General features: G+C 40.1%; 2 protein-coding genes across 2 annotated transcripts; one reads left to right on the top strand and one right to left on the bottom strand.

Moving 5' to 3' along the window:
- Window positions 1-13: 13 nt before the first annotated feature.
- Window positions 14-3,412, bottom strand: atpaf2 (ATP synthase mitochondrial F1 complex assembly factor 2). Its single transcript, XM_061029102.1, has 8 exons — window positions 3,016-3,412; window positions 2,868-2,912; window positions 2,518-2,666; window positions 2,282-2,379; window positions 1,820-1,900; window positions 1,572-1,684; window positions 1,241-1,356; window positions 14-920 (listed from the first exon to the last, which is right to left on the bottom strand). Exons 1-8 carry the CDS (start codon window positions 3,122-3,124, stop codon window positions 783-785), a joined length of 849 nt encoding a protein of 282 aa, XP_060885085.1. The 5' UTR covers window positions 3,125-3,412; the 3' UTR covers window positions 14-782.
- A 166-nt stretch (window positions 3,413-3,578) lies between these two features.
- LOC132955983 (glucose-induced degradation protein 4 homolog) lies at window positions 3,579-11,133 on the top strand. The gene is made up of 6 exons (XM_061029103.1): window positions 3,579-3,979; window positions 4,840-4,899; window positions 5,445-5,552; window positions 5,648-5,749; window positions 5,842-5,972; window positions 9,508-11,133. The coding sequence occupies exons 1-6, from the start codon at window positions 3,788-3,790 to the stop codon at window positions 9,569-9,571; spliced, it is 657 nt and encodes a 218-aa protein (XP_060885086.1). The 5' UTR covers window positions 3,579-3,787; the 3' UTR covers window positions 9,572-11,133.
- Window positions 11,134-19,744: the final 8,611 nt, after the last annotated feature.

Below are 19,744 nucleotides of genomic sequence, written 5' to 3'. Positions count from 1 at the left end.
GATACAGATAACGAAATTATTGTAATAACTTTTAATCATTCAACTGTTAAAAACAAAACCTTCAGCTTTGTACAAAAAAATGACAAACAGAAGAGGATTAAAGTCACTTTTAGACTTAGTCAATATTTTATAGAAACATAGCTCAATGTTTATCATACAAATGAATAGTCTTTCTGAGTACAGCACTCAATCTCCCCCTTATTACCATAATATAAATATAAATGTGCATACATCATATAGAAGGACCATCTAAATGACTGTATATAGTCAGTGGCATGTATAGCAGGTTCATGTTTTTGCATGCAGTTTACTGTTACCAAACACTACACAGCATAGTTAGTACGGATAGTGCACTGTAAGAGGATCGTGTTTGCATTTGGGAGTTCAAATGTAGCATACAGAGAAAGCTGGCATTGAATTTACATTCCTCAACCACACAGACAACATTAGTCACCATTCTCTTCAAACCATGTGCAGAGTCCAAAATGTCACGGCTGACTGAGAACTGACTGGAAACTCGGTGAAGGGCATCATACTTGGCAGCCAACACATATAAACACTACAACAACACAACCAGCGTGCTAATGTGTTTTTATGTAGTGAGATAACGTCACTGTATAACAGATCACAGAAGCAGCAGCTGCCACTGCTAACTGAACTATGACTGTGTTATGTTTGTCAGCGGGGATGCAGAAACATGGACGAACTGAGAGGTTTGGGAAGTTTGAGGGCAGATTTTCTTGGTTCTCTCAAAAAGATGAACGTTCGAGCTTGTTTTTTTCTCAGTCCTGCATAAGTTTGCGTTTGACAGTGGTGCTCTCAGATGAGAGATGAACAAAAAGAGTTCCAGCAGCAGCTCGCGCCCTCAGTTCATACATGTCGTAGTCGTGGGCCCACTCCACGTTTCCCCAGTGCTGAATCTGTGTAGGAGGAAAGAAAAACATGTAAATATGGCTGTCTGCAGGAAGACCAGCAAGTTAACCGTTGTGTTTCTCAGCTGTTACAACTAATGACAACCTATGAAACAGAGACAGAAAAATTCTCACTTTGAGCAAAAATTGTATAATTGCAGAATTCCTTGTGAAAACAGAAAGAGAAAGTACTGCCAATATTTCTTAAAAGTTATTGATAGGATATACTAGCTCTTCCTTTGATTGTCACAAGATAGACGCCAGAAATATTAAAAATATGCTTAATTATAACAAAAGAGCTGTTGGGAACACCATTGCTAGTCTCCTACCTGGTACTCCTCCTCCAGCCTGGAGAGCAGCACAGCCTGTTCCACACTCAGATGTCTGTCAATAATCCCCATTGACAGCACAACAGACTTCAACTGAGTGATCACATACTCAAGCCCTGCAGAGGACAAAAAAAACAAAACGTTTCACTGTTAAATTCTGTTCTAATACGTTTACACCTTATTGCAATACTGTATTCCAGATCAATATTTAAGCATGGTAAGATTCAGCACTGTCGGTGCATGTTTATTATTTCTAAATGGATTTCAGTATCAAAGAAGAAGTGCACAATGTCTGAAGTGCTGCTGTAGGATCGGTTCAGAGATAACCAACCTGTCAGGGACCAGAAGTTGTACGAGTTCAGGTGTTGCCGGAATGTGTCTTTGGTTGCCTCTGGGATTTCAGGACCCAATATACTGGATGATGAGCCAATGGTGACATTATATCTGCAATTACATTGTGGAAAAAAGTTGAAGTTAACATTTTTAAATAACAGTAGACTAAATAACAAAGGCTCTTAAGGCATTTTGGGGGCTTTAATGACTTTCTGGACTTTTTCCAAAACCTAACACAGCTGTTACCTGTTTTCAATCCAGTGAAGCACAGGGTCCCACTCATTCTTCTGTAGCTCAACCAATCCATGGGGCTCATCTACTCTGTAACTACACAAACCATAAAACACCATTGACATGTAAAACCACATCTACAAATGAGCTACTAGTAATACAAAATAAAAATCATCACAATATCTCTGTACATAACCAACAACATTTACAGTCAACAACTTTGTCTAAATGCAGCCAGTATAAAGTTACTTATTATCAGTCAGTTGCATCACATTATGGACATTAATATTCTCATTGTCAATCTATTGAACTACCTCTTTTGCTGTAATTGTAAACATAGTCATGAAAAAATGTTTAAATTAACATTGTGATCCCTTTTACAGTGGGCAGAGCAAGAAATTAACTCGGGTGATATACTATATATGTAATACAATAAGGTATGCTTTAATACATTTTTATAATAAATAAATAGTTTACCAGACAGTGTCAGTTTCCAGGAACTTCAGGGCAGCATTGATCATTTGGGTTTTGTCACGTTGGGTGGGATTGTCTAGAGCGGTGTTGCACAGTGTTGTCTGCAGGAAGAGTGATATCACAATTTCTATTTCTACTTTTTTTTTTGTTGGTGTATCATTTGAACTTTAGAGAAATAGGGTTAGAGTTAATATAGAAAAGAAAACTTTCACACTCCAAATCCCATTCAAAAGCCGTACCAAGTGCATGGTGTAGAACTTGAGTGTGTCCCTTTGAGCATCCCACTCAGTTGCTACGGCGATAGCCAAGGCTTCATTTGGCACTGTGAACAGCTTCCCTCCAGGAGTTTTCAGTTTCCTTCGGTCTAGGTTTATCTCAAATAAACCACCTGCATGACATTTTAGAACATTCATTAAGAAGAAGAATGACACACATATAGAAAGGAATAATTATTCCAGTCATTATCTCTATAATAACAAAGTTAAGTGAGCTCTTATTACTAAGTGAGCACAAGGAGAGTAGCCTACTCTCTTCCTCCAATTGCATTATTGTCCTCAATCACAGCTCTGTCATATTTGTGACATCTTACCTTCACCTTGGGATATACTGACATCTTGATAGAATCTTTTTCTTTCTGGAAACAGCAGAAACAATTGCATGAGTCGTCACTCGCTCAACGAGGATAATTAGCAACACGAATGAACTGTTAGGGCAGATGTTACATCCATGTATCTTACCTGTCGTGGCTGTGGAGTATTTTAAAACGTGCTGACTTCTTGGGCATATTTTACTGAGCGACAGGCAACTTCCAACCTGAGTCTGAAGTCTAAAAAGGTTCCTAAACATAGCGGCTGTGAGGTGAAAATGTAATGTTTGGAAGAAAGCTAACTGATAAGCTAGTTGTCTTTCCTGCTAGGCGACCTGTGTGTGACCACTGTGCGTTAGTTAAATTAAAGAAGCATTTTTTACGAGTTAAGGTTTTCTTAACAGCTCTCCTTTCTAGTGTACTTGCTTGTTTCTTAAGTTAGCTTTTGCTCTATTTACTGCCATACATGTCTCCCTCAGCTTCACATAGCATTTTCTGTGTTCAAAAGCACGCGTGTGACCTTCTACGTTTGACAGCGTCGCTAATTCTTTAAGCAAATGGGAAATGTAGTTTTTACAAGTACCTCTTCTCACTATTACACAACAGGAAAAAACTACACCCAAACATTCCTGCAAAGCCTTCCGCAGGTTGGACCAATGAACGACGAGGATGTTAGCGAGGTGAATTCAGCTGGCCAATGAGAAAGACGGATTCTGCTGGCTACAGTGCCGCGTCGAAGTCCACTTACTTTTCTGGGAGCTTGCTGCTGCCCGCCCCGGTAAACTAAACTGTGGAAGAATCGGGGGGGATTTGAATGTTGGTGGACGTCTTCGGTGTCGCTCAACCTCTCCGTAAACGCTGACAGAGTCCGTCGCTCGGACGGCCATCGCCCGTGGACGGTGCTTTCCAGCGTAGCGGGAGCCATGCCTGTCCCCGCTGGATACCTCAGCGACACCCCCGCCGCGGCCTTTTCATCCTCGGCCTCGCTTATCCCACCGCCGCCGATAAACACCCAACAGCCGGGAGTTGTCACGTCGCTTCTGTACAGCGGCTCCAAGTTCAGGGGCCACCAGAAGAGCAAAGGGAACTCATACGACGTGGAGGTTGTTTTGCAGGTGGGACTGTAACACTAAAATGTAATTGTTAAGGCCAGCTGTCAGGGGCATTTGGTGAGCTGTCATACAGGCGGTGCGATGATTGACAGCTGGACAATCAATGAGCGCTGGCCTGTGGTTTAGTGACTTGCCTTGCTACTAGCTGTGGATGTAGCGGTGTTTTCGACTGTTTATTAGTAACCAATTTCAAAATGAAGCGACATTGTATTTGTTGTTGGCAAAAATGCTTATACTATATATAAATATGTATAAAGAGCTTAAACTATTTATTAAGGCCTATGTAAACCAGCAAGTTTATCGCAGTTTTGAATAACAGGGTATAAAATACTATAAAAAATTGGATTATTCTTGCAGCATTATGATTCACAGTCACTTCACTTTTAGAAGAAGCTACTATAATACTTGTAGCATGACAAATTTGTCTTTTCTTTTCAATATGTTCTATATTTTTATTATATTAGTCTATATTATATACCATTTCATTATATTACACTATATTGTTCATATTGCACTATATTATATTATATTATATTATATAACTGCATTCTGCATTACTGTGGTACAACACTGCCTCTCTTCTCTGCTGTTTACATTACTTGCTGCTATTTATCATACCAAGTCACTTTAATCATCACTTGTCACTTTATCTTGTCATTCTCTGTAAATACTGTCTCAATTCCCTGCATAGTTAACTTCATCATTCATTTTGTACTTGTATATACCCCCTATTTTTATTTTTATTTATCTTATCTATTCTGTTTAATGTGTATTTTGAGCTTTCTTGTCTGTGCTGCTGCAACGCCCGAATTTCCCCTCTGGGGATCAATAAAGTATTATCCTTATCCTTATCCTTATTTTAGCATGTCACCATGGAGGACTCCTACCTGTGTGGCTACCTGAAGATAAAGGGACTGACTGAGGTGAGGGAAGTGATTTCTTTGGTACACTAACAAACATAATTGAAGATAGGCCAGGCTTCTTATCAGTGTGTTTGTGTCTGTGTGAAGACTGTTAAATAATCTAGCTCCAGGCGTTATGAATGTTTAGTATTTCAGGGTATTAAGGTGCATTTTCTGTCTGCATTCATGCCAGAAACTTTTTCTGAATCAGAGTCTTGTAGTGGTAAATGTAGCACATATTTGACAGTATGGCTGAGTAACAGTTAGTAAGATTTGCTGCTGAACACATTGGAGTAGCTGTCAAAGTGTAACCAAAATGTACTTGGTAAAACAGATAGATTTTTTTGTTTTATTTCTACTGTATATCATAACTTGCAGCGTTATAACACAGTAAGACAACAGCGATTTAATATGAATAATTTTGCACCTCAGAAGTCACTTTTTCCTTCTAGATTGTCGGGAATGTAAGCTCTGACCAGACAGGCCATACCTTTTATTAATGACGGACAGAATGCAAAAGGGCACAGAAAAATGTCACTGTTTCTCTAATGCGTTCACTATCATAGGAATACCCAACACTCACCACGTTCTTTGCTGGAGAGATCATCAGCAGAAAGCGGCCATTTCTCACCCGAAAGTGGGACGCAGATGAGGATGTTGATCGTAAACACTGGGTAGGTTGAAAGCTTGTTAAGTCGTGCTCTCACTCAGAGGGCTCCCGCTGCAGGCTGCTTTACTTTGACATAATCCTTTTACTTTTAATGTCAAGGGCAAGTTCCAGGCCTTCTACCAGTATGCCAAGTCATTCAACTCGGATGATTTTGACTACGAGCATCTGAAGAACTCTGACTATATATTCATGAGGTGGAAGGTAAGGTGCTTCCCTCAAATTGAGCTTTAGCATTTTTTGTTTTTGTCATAACTTCAGGGTATGCTGTGTCTCACACTCTCTGTTCCTCTCAGGAGCAGTTTCTGGTCCCTGACCACACAATCAAAGACATCAGCGGAGCTTCCTTTGCTGGATTCTACTACATCTGCTTCCAGAAATCCACAGCAACCATCGAGGGCTACTACTACCACAGGAGCTCTGAATGGTAACGTAGCACCAAACTAAGTTACTGGAAGCTCAAGTTAAGTCAGTTTAAGAACCAGCAGACTTATCTAGACTGAATCTAGGAGGAAAACATCTATTGCATACCAAATCTTCAGCTGAAGGTGCTTTTAATTCTTATTATTAATAATAATAATAATAATAATAATAATACATTGGTTTTATATAGTGCTTTTCTGAAAACTCAAAGACACTTTGACAAAAACATAAAACAAAACAAAAAACGATGAGGACAGTACAACAAAGAAGTAATGGGGGGGGGGTAGTGGTTGTAGGCAGTGATGAAGAGGTGAGTTTTGAGGGATTTCTTGAAGGAGGTGAGTGTGGAGGAGTCTAGGATGTTATTTGGGAGTGAGTTCCAGAGGGTGGGAGCGGCAATGTATTCATTAGAGATGCTCAGATGATGAGCTGATGTGTATGATTTTTCTAAACTCTGCATAAAGAGGGTGGAGAGGGTCTTTCAGCATGGCCTTTGCCTTCTGAGTGTCTGGTTATAAGCATACATAGGCCTGCCTGTACTCCATCTCAAGTGTTTATATTTCATTTGGATTTGGAAAATCTTTATTGTCCCTGAGGGGCAATTTGGTTTGCAACAGAGGCCCATACAGTCAATACATCCATAAAAAACAGCACAATGACATAAATACATACATATAAAACTACCATGGATATCACCATGATGGATGTGAGTGAGATAAGGGACAAAAGAACAACAGTGCATAGTAAAAGTGTAAACAGCTTATTTAAAAACCCAACAGCTGATGGAACAAATGACCTCAGGTATCTGTTTGATTTCGACCTCCTCACATAAGTGAACCTCCGCCCTGTCGGCAGAAGTCTAAACTCTGCATGCAGGGGGGTGCTGAGGGTCTTCCAAGATGGCCTTTGCCTTTCGAGTGGCTCTTACTTGAAAAACATGGCCGAGATCATTCAAGTCAACTCCAACTATCTTTCGGCGAAGTTTAACAATATTTCCCAGCCTGTTTTTGTTAATGATGCTGAGGTCACCAAACAAGCAGATCATCACAAAAGTCAAAATGGACTCAATAAAAGATGAATAAATAATTTTCGGAAGAGATTTGCCAACATCCTTAGCTTTCTCAAGAAAAAAAGGCATGTATTTTAAATCCCTTGGCACATAATGGTTAAATTATTGATACAAATTACTTTTGATTTCATACCATTGATTTCTTTTCTGCTCTGACTAAATACTTGTTGGAAGTTTTAATTTTTCCCTCTCAGATTACCGTAAATAAACACGATAACTTTATGCTTTTTAGGGACGTTTAAAATGATTGATGCACTTTTGTCATACTCAAAATGATGCAGGCTTTTAGCATTACTGTGAAGACAGGAGCCATGTTTACTTTAACTCTTGATGTTATTTCCTTCTAAGTAGCTTGTATAACAACACATGAAGAGAAAGCAGAACATGACCATGAGGTTTGCCCTCCATTTCTTTTTCCATCAAGTAGTGACCGATGTTCAGATATCAAAATCCTTTTAGCTTTTTTGCCTTTATTGGACAGGGTAGGAAACAAGAGAGAGAGAGTGGGTAAGGAGCCACAGGCCGGACTCGAACCTGGGCCGCCCGCTTTGAGGACTATAGCCTCCGTACATGGGGCTTGATCTAAACGCCAGGCCATCTGCGCCCCCAAGTTCCATTTTTCGTTGTAGAAAACGTTTACATTTTGAGGTTGAGTTGAACAAATGTTAGTCAGGCTCATCAGATGGGTTCATTTCCAAACAACAGACGGATGCCTGGCGTTGTCTTCACATTGCTTTATTACAGATTCAGACTTTTAAATATCTCCCAAACATGATTCATAGTAACATGACTGAATGTGAACTCTCTAGTAGAATTACAGGAAAATGATGTCGCCAAGAGCAGTTTGTTGCAGTGGTCCAAAGCATTAATCACTGTAGTTCTGTCAAAGCCCCGTGTATCTCCTCTTTTCTGTAAGAGGTTTTTTCAATAAATTAAAGGCTTAAGGATCCCAGTTTGGGTTTAATTAAGTTAAGTTTAATCCTTTAGATTTCAGTCCTGGTTGATTTGTTAGATACTTGTGGAATTCTGCGACAGCACATGTAAATTAAGTATTACAGTAATTCTGCAGCCGAATGAGCTCCAGCAGTTTAAATAAACATGTCTGCCTTTATCATGCTGTGTGTGTGACAGAGATTTGATTGGATGCTGGGCTTTTCCTTTTTTTTTCTTAGAATCTTTCCACACAACAGCAGGACGCAGACACTGTTTGTTACTTTGCTGTGAAGTTGAGAGATGTACACCTGCAGTTCTGTATCTAACAGCTCACTGTGCTTACTCAGCATACATTTAAACGGATCCCAGTGTCATTTATCTGAAAGCTGTTTGATTCAGAGCCTGAAAGATATGGACTTTGTGAGACTTTTACACTAACACATTTACAAGAGAAAAAAGTCCCCACTTACTGATGTGTAAACTGGTGTTCTGACTTCTTGATTTGAAAGTAAAATTCATCTTTTCTTCTGTCGATTATGCTCTGATTCGTGCATTTTATGACTATGCAGAAGTATACAAGTATTTAACATTATTATACATTATACAGTCAACTGATTCCCATGTGGACCACCACCTGCAAAGCTGTGGTTACTTGTTTTATGTGCTGCAGAAAGTGCTGAGAGTATTCATGTAAACCATGTGACGACAACAATTTATTTGCTTTTGGGTTTTTTTAACCTTTTCTGTAGAGACAGGACAGTGGATAGAGGCGGAAATTGGATAGAGAAAGAGAGAGGTGGGGAAAGAGCCACAGGTGGGATTCGAACACAGGGCCCGCACCCTAACCACTAGGTGACCGGCGCCTCTGATGACCCCAATTCTTAAACACCCCATTCATTGTTTAGAATCTTTTCCAACAGGACCAAAAACAATGCTCCTGATGTTGTGGATAGAAAGTGTTATTCCATAGTTTGTCCAGCAGAGAGCGCTCCAACCCCAATTGTTTATTCTTCAGAACTCCCAACCCAGGCTGGGAGGCGGCAGTCTTAGCCGCGACTACACCATGGTGAAGCCATACTTAGCAGACTCTGAGTTTGTATCTAGTGTGACTATGGAGGAACCTGCCTCGTGCAAAGATAGAGCAAAGTGTTTAAGAAAAATGCACAAAAAAAAAATAAAAATAGTTCAACATAAAACTTTGAAGCACTGTGTCTACAAACACAAAAAACAACAACCTGAAACACCCCTCATGTCTATCTGAAGAATGTCACAAAGTGGAAAAAAGTTTGGCTTCTTTGTGAAAAGTTCATGTTTAAGAAATGCATTCTTTTCACAGGGCAATAATGTCATAAGCAGATTACACATCTTGTGCATGCCTATTCCTGTTAATATTTCCCTATATCTTGAGAGTTTATATGATGATTGAATCAAGAGGTTGCACTCTATACTCTTGTTTTTCTTCATTTCTGACTAATTACACTGCTAGTACATCCACCTATTGTTTAAAAAAAAACAACACTTTGTTTATTCTCTGCAGGTACCAGTCTCTAAACCTCACCCACGTCCCTGAGCACAGTGCAGCCATCTATGAGTTCCGGTGACATCAGCCAGCATCGTGGATCTTTTTTTGAAAATGATGGACAGAGACTTTATGTGAAGCCAAGGTCTGCAGATGCTACTGAGGAGGAAAAAAGGAGAACGACTAGGGGATGAGACTTTTTTTTTTTTTTTTTTTGCTATTGGAGACGTACAAACTCCTACATGCTCCCAATAAGTGGATGGACAGCTGGTTGACTTGTGGACGGGATACAGGACTACTAATGAATGTATGGAAAGGATGAGCGAAGAGAAGAAAGAAATGGAGTTCAGCTCCTGCTCCGTGGATGCAGCGTGTAAAGCTAGAACCTGCAGCAGAGACTGGGTGTGGCTCTCTTAGTGTACCCCATTTCTCTATGTTTTAATATCTGGTTTGAAAAACAATATGCTTTGCACAGCATTTTTGAGACATTTTATGAGCCGAGTTTTTTTTTTTCCCTCCAATTTTCCAGCTTTTATTATTCAGCTGATGTGCAGTGAGCAAAATGAACAAGAGAGGCTGCTGTTTGACAAGGATTCCTGTGAGGAGTCTGCTCTCATGAAACACTAAAGAAGGAGTCTGTGTGGAAGAAAAGACGGCGACAAGTTTGACTGCATGGAGCTTTAATCAGCCCATAAGCTACAGCGACAGTATTTTTCTAAAGCTTAGCTGGTTCCTCCGTTTCATGCCATGAGGATATTTTACTTTAACCAGAATGATCACAGCAAAGGGGCAGTTATAAAGGCTGCGACTCGAGCGACACAAAAAGAGCTGTTCCCTTGTGTTCATAAAACATGCTCGGGAGATTATATCACTTGTGATTGCCGTGGATGTTCTATTGAGTTACATTTGCACAAAGATGGACTATACAATACTAGTGCTAGTACACAAGCATCGAGATGGCAGGTCAAGCTACTTTTTAAAGGTTTTTGTGTGTGTGTGTGTGTGTGTGTGTGTGTGTGTGTGTGTGTGGGTGGGGAGCGGGAGGGGGGGTTACAAGAGCCAAAACAATCACGTAAAAAAAAGAGTATTTTTACCCTCTGCGTTACACAACAAGCTTTTTACTCCTTCGTGTGTCGTTTTAAATTAAGCTCCCCAGCACCCCTATGTTTATGTCTCCTCGACTATGCAACACTTTCAACATAGCACTCTCCGTATGTCCGACCTTCCGTTTTCAGAGACAAAATTTTATTCTATCCTCATAGTATATGATAATAAAAAAAAAAAATCTATCTTAATGAAATGAAATATTTTTGTTAAATTGCCTATTAAAACACTCCCTCATCATGTTCCCTTCCCCCATGTGACGGTGCCATCAATCTCAATTCTGTCAAGAGTTCTATTATAAGTGACGAGAAGTATGTTTGTTTGAGCCTGGATTTGTTTGATGGTGTGACTGTAAAGGATGAACTGTGGATTTTAAAAAATCATATCAAAACACCAAACACTTGTCTTTCTTGTGTTGTGAATAGACCACATAATGCTTCCTTGTTTTCATACATCTCCCATCAATTATGGAGGTTTTTACTCACACATCTGAGCATTTATAATTTGTCAAAAATAAAATAAAATCTTCATAAAGACTGAGTGTGCTCAAAAGAAAAGTCTTGATGCTGCTGAACACTTCCAATAGGAAGCAACATGAGGCAGTGTGACTTGGTGTCTTTAAACATGTCATACAGTCTTAACTGTGACAGATACAACGAGAAAGATAACTGTGAATGCGGCGCATGCACAAGAAGCAAACACGTGCTAGGTTTGAACATATTCAATAAATTAAATATTAAAGTTTATAAAAAGAAGAAGATGTACTTTATTAATCCCGGGAGGGGACATTCAATTGTACACTCTGTTGTTGAACATGCGACAGTACACACACAGGCTGAAATACACACACCTGCACAAACAGGATCCTGTGGCTATGCACTAATGGAGAGGTCTCAGAGTGAGTAGGCTACCCTTAGGACCGCCCACCCCAGAGGCAGTAGCGAAGCAGCTTTAGCTATATTGGTAAATGGACTTGAGCTCGTATAACGCTTTTCTAGTCTTCTGACTACTCAAAGCACCTTTACACAGCATGTCACAGCTACTCATTCACACACTGATGGTAGAGGCTGCTGTGTAGTGAGACAGGTAGGTAACTAATCCCATTCATACACATTCATACACTGCTGACAAAGCAGTGGGAGCAATTCGGGGTTAAGTGTCTTGCCCAAGGACACATCGACATGTTGCAGCAGGAGATGGGGATCAAATCCCCAATCTTCCTGTTTAGAGACGACCGACTCTACCAACTGAGCTGCAGCCACCCTTATAAATTAAAGGAATACATATTGGTATACGAGCGACCCTCCACCTCCCCATAACCACAAAGCATTCGCAGTTTCATCACATTTTTCACCCCATCAGCCTCTGATCATGGTATCAGACATCGTCCCATCAACCCCAGTCTTCACAGTTTGGTTAGCCTCTTCATCCCTTCAGCCTCAGACGACCATCATCAACCATCTTCTCATCAACCCAAGTCTTTACATTTCAGTCAGCTTCCTAATCGCATACGGCCAGACGACATCGTCAGCTAACGCCTCCAACCCTAGTGTCTGGACTCCATGGGGGGGAAAGAGCTTGCTGCCGCTCAGGGCAAACATCTTTTATCACTCTGTCTCCCTGTATAGTTCAAGTGCAAAATATTCTCTGACAATCATTCAGTATCACATGTCAAATAAATGTTTATTTGTTTACTTGTCTCTCCTGATTGAATTTAAATACATTTAAAAAAACAACTGAAAAAACATACTGTACCTACCTGCACTTCAGGTTCGCTTACATTTGAAAAGTAGCTACACCTGACGTGCGACTTCTTGTGTGAAAAAGACATGCGTAATGCCTGGGGCTTCATTTGGGGCCACATGAAAAAGACAGGTAGCCTATGTGTGGGTTAAATTATAATCTGTCTCCCCGGGAATGTGGAGTTTCCAGTAACAGTGCTTTGATAAGTGGCAGCAGAGGTGGAGTCATGATGTTGTTGTTTACAGCACATCAGCCAAGACTCCCAGACCAGACTTGTTCGACTACCTTTACATCACTTAACATGACTTAACCTTTGAATGCTTGATCAGACGGTTAAAATGCAGAAATGACTGAGTATCATGTAAATAGTTACATTGATGTTATAGACCTAAACGTCTTTATTTAAAACAGGTGCCTCTCTATAACCTGTAAAATCAAACAGGACCATGGACGAGAAGACTGACCATTTAAATACAAATGGAGTTAATGTATTAACTTAGGTTCGGGAGCAGGACCACGCCAAAAACCACACCTCCAATTACCTGACAGCCTACTTAACACCTGGTCCCCTCACCACAACCCGTTTGTCTCAGATCCTTCTACCCACCCTCCCTTCCCTCCTTCTCATCCATTCACCGTCCTTCCTCATCCCTTCCCTCCTTCCTTATTTCTTCCCATCCAACTCGGCACACGCCGTCCCCTCGTCTCTCTCATTTCAGGTACAGTCTGGGGCCGTAATAAGTTCGGGTGGATTCACACCTGAGACAGAACCCCCACTCTGAGTCTCTCGCTCGCCCGATCAACCTCCCAGACCAGCCTGAAAGAAGACGGCCATCTCGCACCTACACCCCTCTCATATACATACATCTGTCAATATATCTTACAATCCACATTAAATGTTCAAACTAATTCTGTTGTGGCGTGGTCCTTGCTAGTGAATTATTTTTAATATTTCTGTGGTGGTCCATGTTCTGAAATGTTCAAACGATGTAACTACAGCTTATGCCTACTTACATTTGTGAGAAGAGTCACTAAAGGAAAGTGTGTCAGTTACGAGGTTTAAAAGGTTAAATCCACAGTGATGAGACAGCAGGTAAAGCAGCCAAAACCTGCACTATTATATCACAAGAATTATAGCTTATCCGTGTTCCTTTAAAGAAAGCCAGTTATCTTTAGGTCACCATTACATCACGTGTCAATGAGTACGATTCATTTCTTTTGCGGTTGCACAACAGACGATTCTCCCTTGTTTCCACTGGGAAATAAAAACTATCTGTCACAACTACTGCCTTGCCAACTAATACACTAGGCTAGTGTGACACTCTGAACTTTGATGTCTTTGTCAGTAAGTAAGTCGGTCTGAACAATCTTTTTGATTGGCTGAATGCTACCTATGGGGGATTTTCGAGGCAAGACAATGTCATGTTTTGTGTGGTTACCTAGGGGAACAGCTACGTAGGGGGTCCTGCCTGTTTGAATTTCCCATAAGCCTTCCCCAACATCAAGCTGCTGTAGCTGTACACTACCTTCCTCAGGCTCAAACAACACCAAAGACTCAGATGGGTTTAGCTGAGGTGGTACCTTGCACTTTACCCAGGTAACGCTACCTGCAGGAATGACTTTGCCTTTCTGACCAATTCTCAAACGTCCCTGAGTAGTAACAGTCTTTTTGGTCTGTACAAAGTGAACAATGTTTTGAGCTGTTTCATTGGAGATGGACATGGCTCCGCTTAGCAGCCGGGTTAAAGTGGAAATTAGTCGATCTGGTTTTCCCTGAATCACCACTTCTACCATATTAAACCCTATCAGTGGCACCTCAAGAGGTAGAGAACTTACGAGAAAGGGAACGCTAATTGAAAAGCTTGGGTCTTCATTTCCTGGCAGATGAGATGAGTTTCCATTCACTGCATACACGTTCAACATTTCTTCGTCCTCCAGGAGCTCAGCAAGTTCAGACAATGGGCGAATGTCAAGATCAGGTAGATTTGTCTTTCCAAGGCCTGCCTATTAGGTTGACTTGAGCCCCAGAGTCCACAAGAACATTTACAGCCAGGCCATTGAGAAATGCACACAAGCTTTCTTGCCAATTAGTTTAGCGACAAGCCCCTGGTGGGATGGTGAAACATCATGAAGTGGTTCAGCAAGTTTTCTTGCATTTGCGACGTTTGTTGCCATCAGGTGTTTCAGAGACTGTATTGTTTTCGTCTTTAAGGTGGATGTCTAACACAGCTGCAGCATCTTCTTGATGAGACTTGGAAAGGGCTTCGGTTATTGCTTGTCCCCCTGCAGCAACCAGTTCGCGTTTCCCTGATGCTTTGGGTGTTTTAGGCAACCTAAAGCTCTGTGACCTTGTTCACCGCATGCAAAACAGTGCTTACAATCCTGTAAGCCTTCTTTTGCGTACCTTGGACATCCGTAGGGTTTCTCTCTTCTGGTTACATGAGGTTTGTCAGATGAACAGCGACAAGCTTGTCCTTTCTGTACTGTCTCTGCTAGTGAGTCAACTAACTTCGTGAGTACATCTATATTCTCTGTAAGCTGTTGTACTGTGTCTGTTTTAGTTTTAAGTTCAACAGTCTCTTTGTTTGTATTTGGCTGCTTCACATTTTCTACTTCAACTTGTACGCTATGTGCAGCAGTATGTTTTGTGCGTTGTGTTGACCCTAGCCGACGTTGTCGTTCACTCTCATCGCTAGTTATTCTCATGACGTGCTTAAGAATTCTCTCATCCGCAACTGTGTGGTCTGAAAGTAGGGATTTCATCTCTCTGCGAATGTCATTGTGTTTGTGTCCTATCCCCTGATTGTATGTAAAAATACATCTTGTACTGTGTCTGGACTGTACTGGATTCCGTTACCTGAATGTTTTGAACCGAAAAGGATTTGTTGTTTCAGGCCAATAACACGATAGAGGAACTGTTGCTGGGTTTTAATTTTAATTTTGTTTCGCACACATAAGCTCTTGAAATAGTTCTGTGCTATTTCTCTCACCCAAATGTGATTGGAGGAACCCCTTCAGCTCAGCTACAGTCATGTCTTCCTTATTTACTAGCATGTCTTTGAAATTTCCGGGTTTGATAATCCTCAGCACAGCTCTCACTATCTCAGAGTCAGTAAAACTGTCCTTAACTCCCTCCTCAATCTGTCTACACACACTGTTATAACTAATGTCAGATGAGTGATCCCCAATTTGGCCCCCATGAACCTTAAATTCATGCCGATGAATGTAGGGGAGATTCTTCAGAGACATTACTTGTTCTGGTGTAGGGTGTTTGGTAGTGTCTGGTTGCATGCTATGTTGTGTTGGAGTAGGTTGTGTGGTGTCTTGTGAAGTAGGAATGTGTACAAGACCACAAAGTGTTTTACCCAAATCTTCGTAATCAGAAATCATTCTCTGGACATTATCTGGTAAAACATTAACATGACTCAATGCAGCATCATCAGTTGTTTTTGTGAATAGCTGTGGGTTAGCTAGGGCAGCAGTGGCTACACTGGCTGCATCAGCAAGTGGTACATTAACTGTGGCTGGATTAACTACTTCAACAGGTGGAGCAGTAGTAAGTGTGGGCTGTCTTTGTGTTTTCACTTTGCTCAACATTTATGGTAACACCACTTTGAGACAGGACAACATCATCAACAACATCTTTCAAGGCCAATAATTCACCCATACCCATGTCCTCGGCTTCTACAAGGTCCTTACTGTACATGAAGGCGTGGATGTACTCAAAACATCCCTCGGCGTCTCCACTTGAAAGCTCTGACAGGTCTTTGTCTGCAACTGGGCCAACGTTAACAGCGACCTGGAAAAGATTATCAGGTGACAACGAAAACAGGATCTTCCTGATGTTCCACACCAGGCTCTTCCTTTCGCTGTCTGCAATGTCTTCCCCAGTCATTCACCGTTGGTCCCTCTCAGCTACTCGTCTGCTCTCAGTGGGTCACAGCTCCAATGGATCACGCCAACAGCAGGCATCACACCAACAGCTCTCTTTGCAGGTATCGTTGATTTTTGGGATCAGCTCCTGATAAACATGAAGAGCCAATCCCCGTACGGGCCACCAAGAATCTGTAACAGGCCCCGTATGGTCCTCCATATCTGCCAGATTAGATTTGTCCTGTAAATAACAGGGAAATAATGAGACAAAGCAACGTAGTGTGTTTCCTTTCCTCGCTTCTGCCAGTCTTTATTTTTATACATATGTTTATGTATTTCAGTTTTACTTAAACTGTATTTTGGTTTTAATTTCTTTCTTCAGAAAGAACATTTCATCCACAATTCAACAAAATATGCACAGAAATATACATATACATAGACTTATACTTCATCTTATATTACATGCAAAAGTTCTCAAAACTACAAAATAAACGTTTCTGTGTGTTATTATTCTTTAAACAAATATAAAATAATTTGGTTCTGCTACTTAAGAGCTTCTTATTAATGCAATAGCTTAGCATTATGCTAACAAATAACGTGGGAAATCCCATAGAGAAACTGCGAAGCTAGCGGAGTTAGCGTTACACATTTTACAAGACAATAAGTACAAAATATGAAAACGCAGTCTTCATGAACTCACAGTTACTTTAAGAGATATGCAGGAGCTTTACAAAACTAGCAAAACAACATGGGAGCTAGGGACAAGCCATGACCGACATACAGTGGCGCCCATATATGAACGTGGCGATGAGCTAAGCTAGTGCTCATGAGCATCATAGCTAAAGTACCTTAAAACCTTCAAAACACATTTAAAACACATCCTGACACACACTTAAGGATGGTGTTAGCTTCTACATGTCATAGAAGAATATATAGACCATATGTATGTGATTTGTGACATATACTCACCGGTAAATAACAGGGAAATAATGAGACAAAGCAACGTAGTGTGTTTCCTTTCCTCGCTTCTGCCAGTCTGAAGACGAGGGCTACCGAGCACACTGAGCTGTCTCACCTGGAGGTTACGCCTCCTTGTTGCACAAATTGGAACCACACTCTAAATTAGATTTTACACAAAGTAACAGAACTAATGCTCCCAATTATACATTTACATATTGAAATATACACAATACACAAAAATAAATCACATAATGTGATCACACATTTCTGTGTGTCACATATAGTTCAAGCACAAAAAGATTCTCTGACAATCATTCAATATCACATATGTCAAATACATTTTTATCTTTTATTTGTTTACTTGTCTCTCCTGATTGAATTGAAATACATTTTAAAAAACAACTGAAAAAACATACTGTACCTACCTGCACTTCAGGTTCGCTTACATTTGAAATGTAGCTACACCTGACGTGCAACTTCTTGTGTGAAAAAGACATGCGTAATGCCTGGGGCTTCATTTGGGGCCACATGAAAAAGACAGGTAGCCTATGTGTGGGTTAAATTATAATCTGTCTCCCCGGGAATGTGGAGTTTCCAGTAACAGTGCTTTGATAAGTGGCAGCAGAGGTGGAGTCATGATGTTGTTGTTTACAGCACATCAGCCAAGACTCCCAGACCAGACTTGTTCGACTACCTTTACATCACTTAACATGACTTAACCTTTGAATGCTTGATCAGACGTTAAGATGCAGAAATGACTGAGTATCATGTAAATAGTTACATACATTTGATGTTAGACCTAAACCACGAGGAGTTTTAAACCCATAAATAAAGTCTTTATTTAAAGCTGGTGCCTCTCTATAACCTGTAAAACCAAACAGGACCATGGGCGAGAAGACTGACCATTTAAATACAATTATTTATAATATCTCTGTGGTGATCCATATTCAGAAATGTTCAAACGATGTAACTACAGCTTATGCCTACTTACATTTGTGAGAAGAGTCACTAAAGGAAAGTGTGTCAGTTGCGAGCTTTAAAAGGTTAAATCCACAGTGATGAGACAGCAGGTAAAGCAGCCAAAACCTGCACTATTATATCACAAGAATTATAGCTTATCCTTGTTCCTTTAAAGAAAGCCAGTTATCTTTAGCTCAACATCACATCACATGTGTCAGTGAGTATGATTTATTTCTTTTGTGGTTGCATAAGAGACGATTCTCCCTTGTTTCCACTAGGAAATAAAAACTATCTGTCACAACCACTGCCTTGCCAACTAATACACTAGGCTACGGTTACTTCTGGCTGTGATCCAGCTGCTTCTTTGTGGGAAGTATACTTAACAATAGACTGACAAAAAGGGAGTGTGTTGTAATGTGGAAGGTACGGCTGAGTTGATGATGAAATGCTAATGACTGTCAATTAAATGCCGTCATTATGAAGATGGATTTCTTTCATGTATGAGTATATTCCCAAAGCCACCAAGAGACATTTTTAATATTTTTCTGGTACATTGATTTTTTTTTTTTTTTTAGTAATGTAAAAGATATAAAAGGAGATAAGAACATGTGGGGCAAGCATTTATCCCCTCCCTCAGATTTAGCTAGCTATATGTGCTTAATAGTAGTTAGCATGCTAAAAATAATTAATAAAGATGTTCAACATTTTAAACATAGTTTAAAAAATGGGACTGAATCCAATTAACCCAAAAATCACAAGTGCAAACTTGACCTTCAACATAAGCATGTTAGCATTGTCATTTTGGAGAATGTTGTTGTGCTAGCATCATTTAGCCAAAAGTAAATTCCTACAGCCCATGGGCGTCAGAAGCATGAAAATAAGTGTGGAACAATCTAAGGGGGGTCTGGGAGTCCTCCCCCTTAAAATCTTTTAACAGAGTAGCTGTCATTTACATTCTGATGCATTTGAACATGTTTTGATGTTTTTATCTGGATTTAGCAGAAGAGACATTTCAAGATGATTGTGGAGTAGATGGACTGATTATTTTGCATTACTATTATTAATATAATTTTTTAAATTATATTAATTTGATTGTTTATGTTTCAGTATTAAATGATTTCCTTTGAATTTGAATTTATTTATTTAATAGGGACAATGCAATTTAACATAATTTCAATACAAAGCATGAAACTGATGTGCTGCATAAAGAGTATATAGCTATTGCTAATTTCCAACTCGTGTCCCCAGTTGGGTCTTTGTGTAAACAACAGATTAAAATGTACAACATTCAGTTACATAAAACCCCATAACACGATATGAGGATACATTAAAATACATGTACAACAATACAAATGCTATAAACCAGTTTAAAATAAAGTTTGAAGATATTAATTAAAAGTGGGTACAGCTCTGGCTTGCTTTGAGCCAGCATTTCACCTGTTTTGTAAAAGATTTTAAGTCGGACATTAATTTTATTTCAGGTGGTAAGGTGTTCCAGAGTTTGTAGCCTTTGATGGAGAAGGCTGATTGACCAAACGTAGATCTACGATGTTGTACGCTACAGTCTCCATTCACAGTGCTTCTCGTTACCCTGTTTCCGTCCTGTTTTCAAACA

Source organism: Labrus mixtus, chromosome 21 (genome assembly GCF_963584025.1).
Source record: "Labrus mixtus chromosome 21, fLabMix1.1, whole genome shotgun sequence".
Taxonomy (NCBI): Eukaryota; Metazoa; Chordata; class Actinopteri; order Labriformes; family Labridae; genus Labrus; species Labrus mixtus.
The sequence above is the reverse complement of the archived record's forward strand: the minus strand, read 5'-3'. Positions and strand labels throughout refer to the sequence as shown.

What these genes read in the sequence shown, in the direction of transcription:
- atpaf2 (XM_061029102.1), bottom strand. Translation starts at nt 3,124, where the DNA reads ATGTTTAGGAACCTTTTTAGACTTCAGACTCAGGTTGGAAGTTGCCTG. An exon ending in CAACTTCTGGTCCCTGACAG is followed by an intron (nt 1,357 to 1,571) that starts GTTGGTTATCTC and finishes TGTCCTCTGCAG; the next exon opens with GGCTTGAGTATGTGATCACT. An exon ending in GGCTGGAGGAGGAGTACCAG is followed by an intron (nt 921 to 1,240) that starts GTAGGAGACTAG and finishes CCTCCTACACAG; the next exon opens with ATTCAGCACTGGGGAAACGT.
- LOC132955983 (XM_061029103.1), top strand. Translation starts at nt 3,788, where the DNA reads ATGCCTGTCCCCGCTGGATACCTCAGCGACACCCCCGCCGCGGCCTTT. An exon ending in ATGTTGATCGTAAACACTGG is followed by an intron (nt 5,553 to 5,647) that starts GTAGGTTGAAAG and finishes TTTAATGTCAAG; the next exon opens with GGCAAGTTCCAGGCCTTCTA. An exon ending in TACCACAGGAGCTCTGAATG is followed by an intron (nt 5,973 to 9,507) that starts GTAACGTAGCAC and finishes TATTCTCTGCAG; the next exon opens with GTACCAGTCTCTAAACCTCA.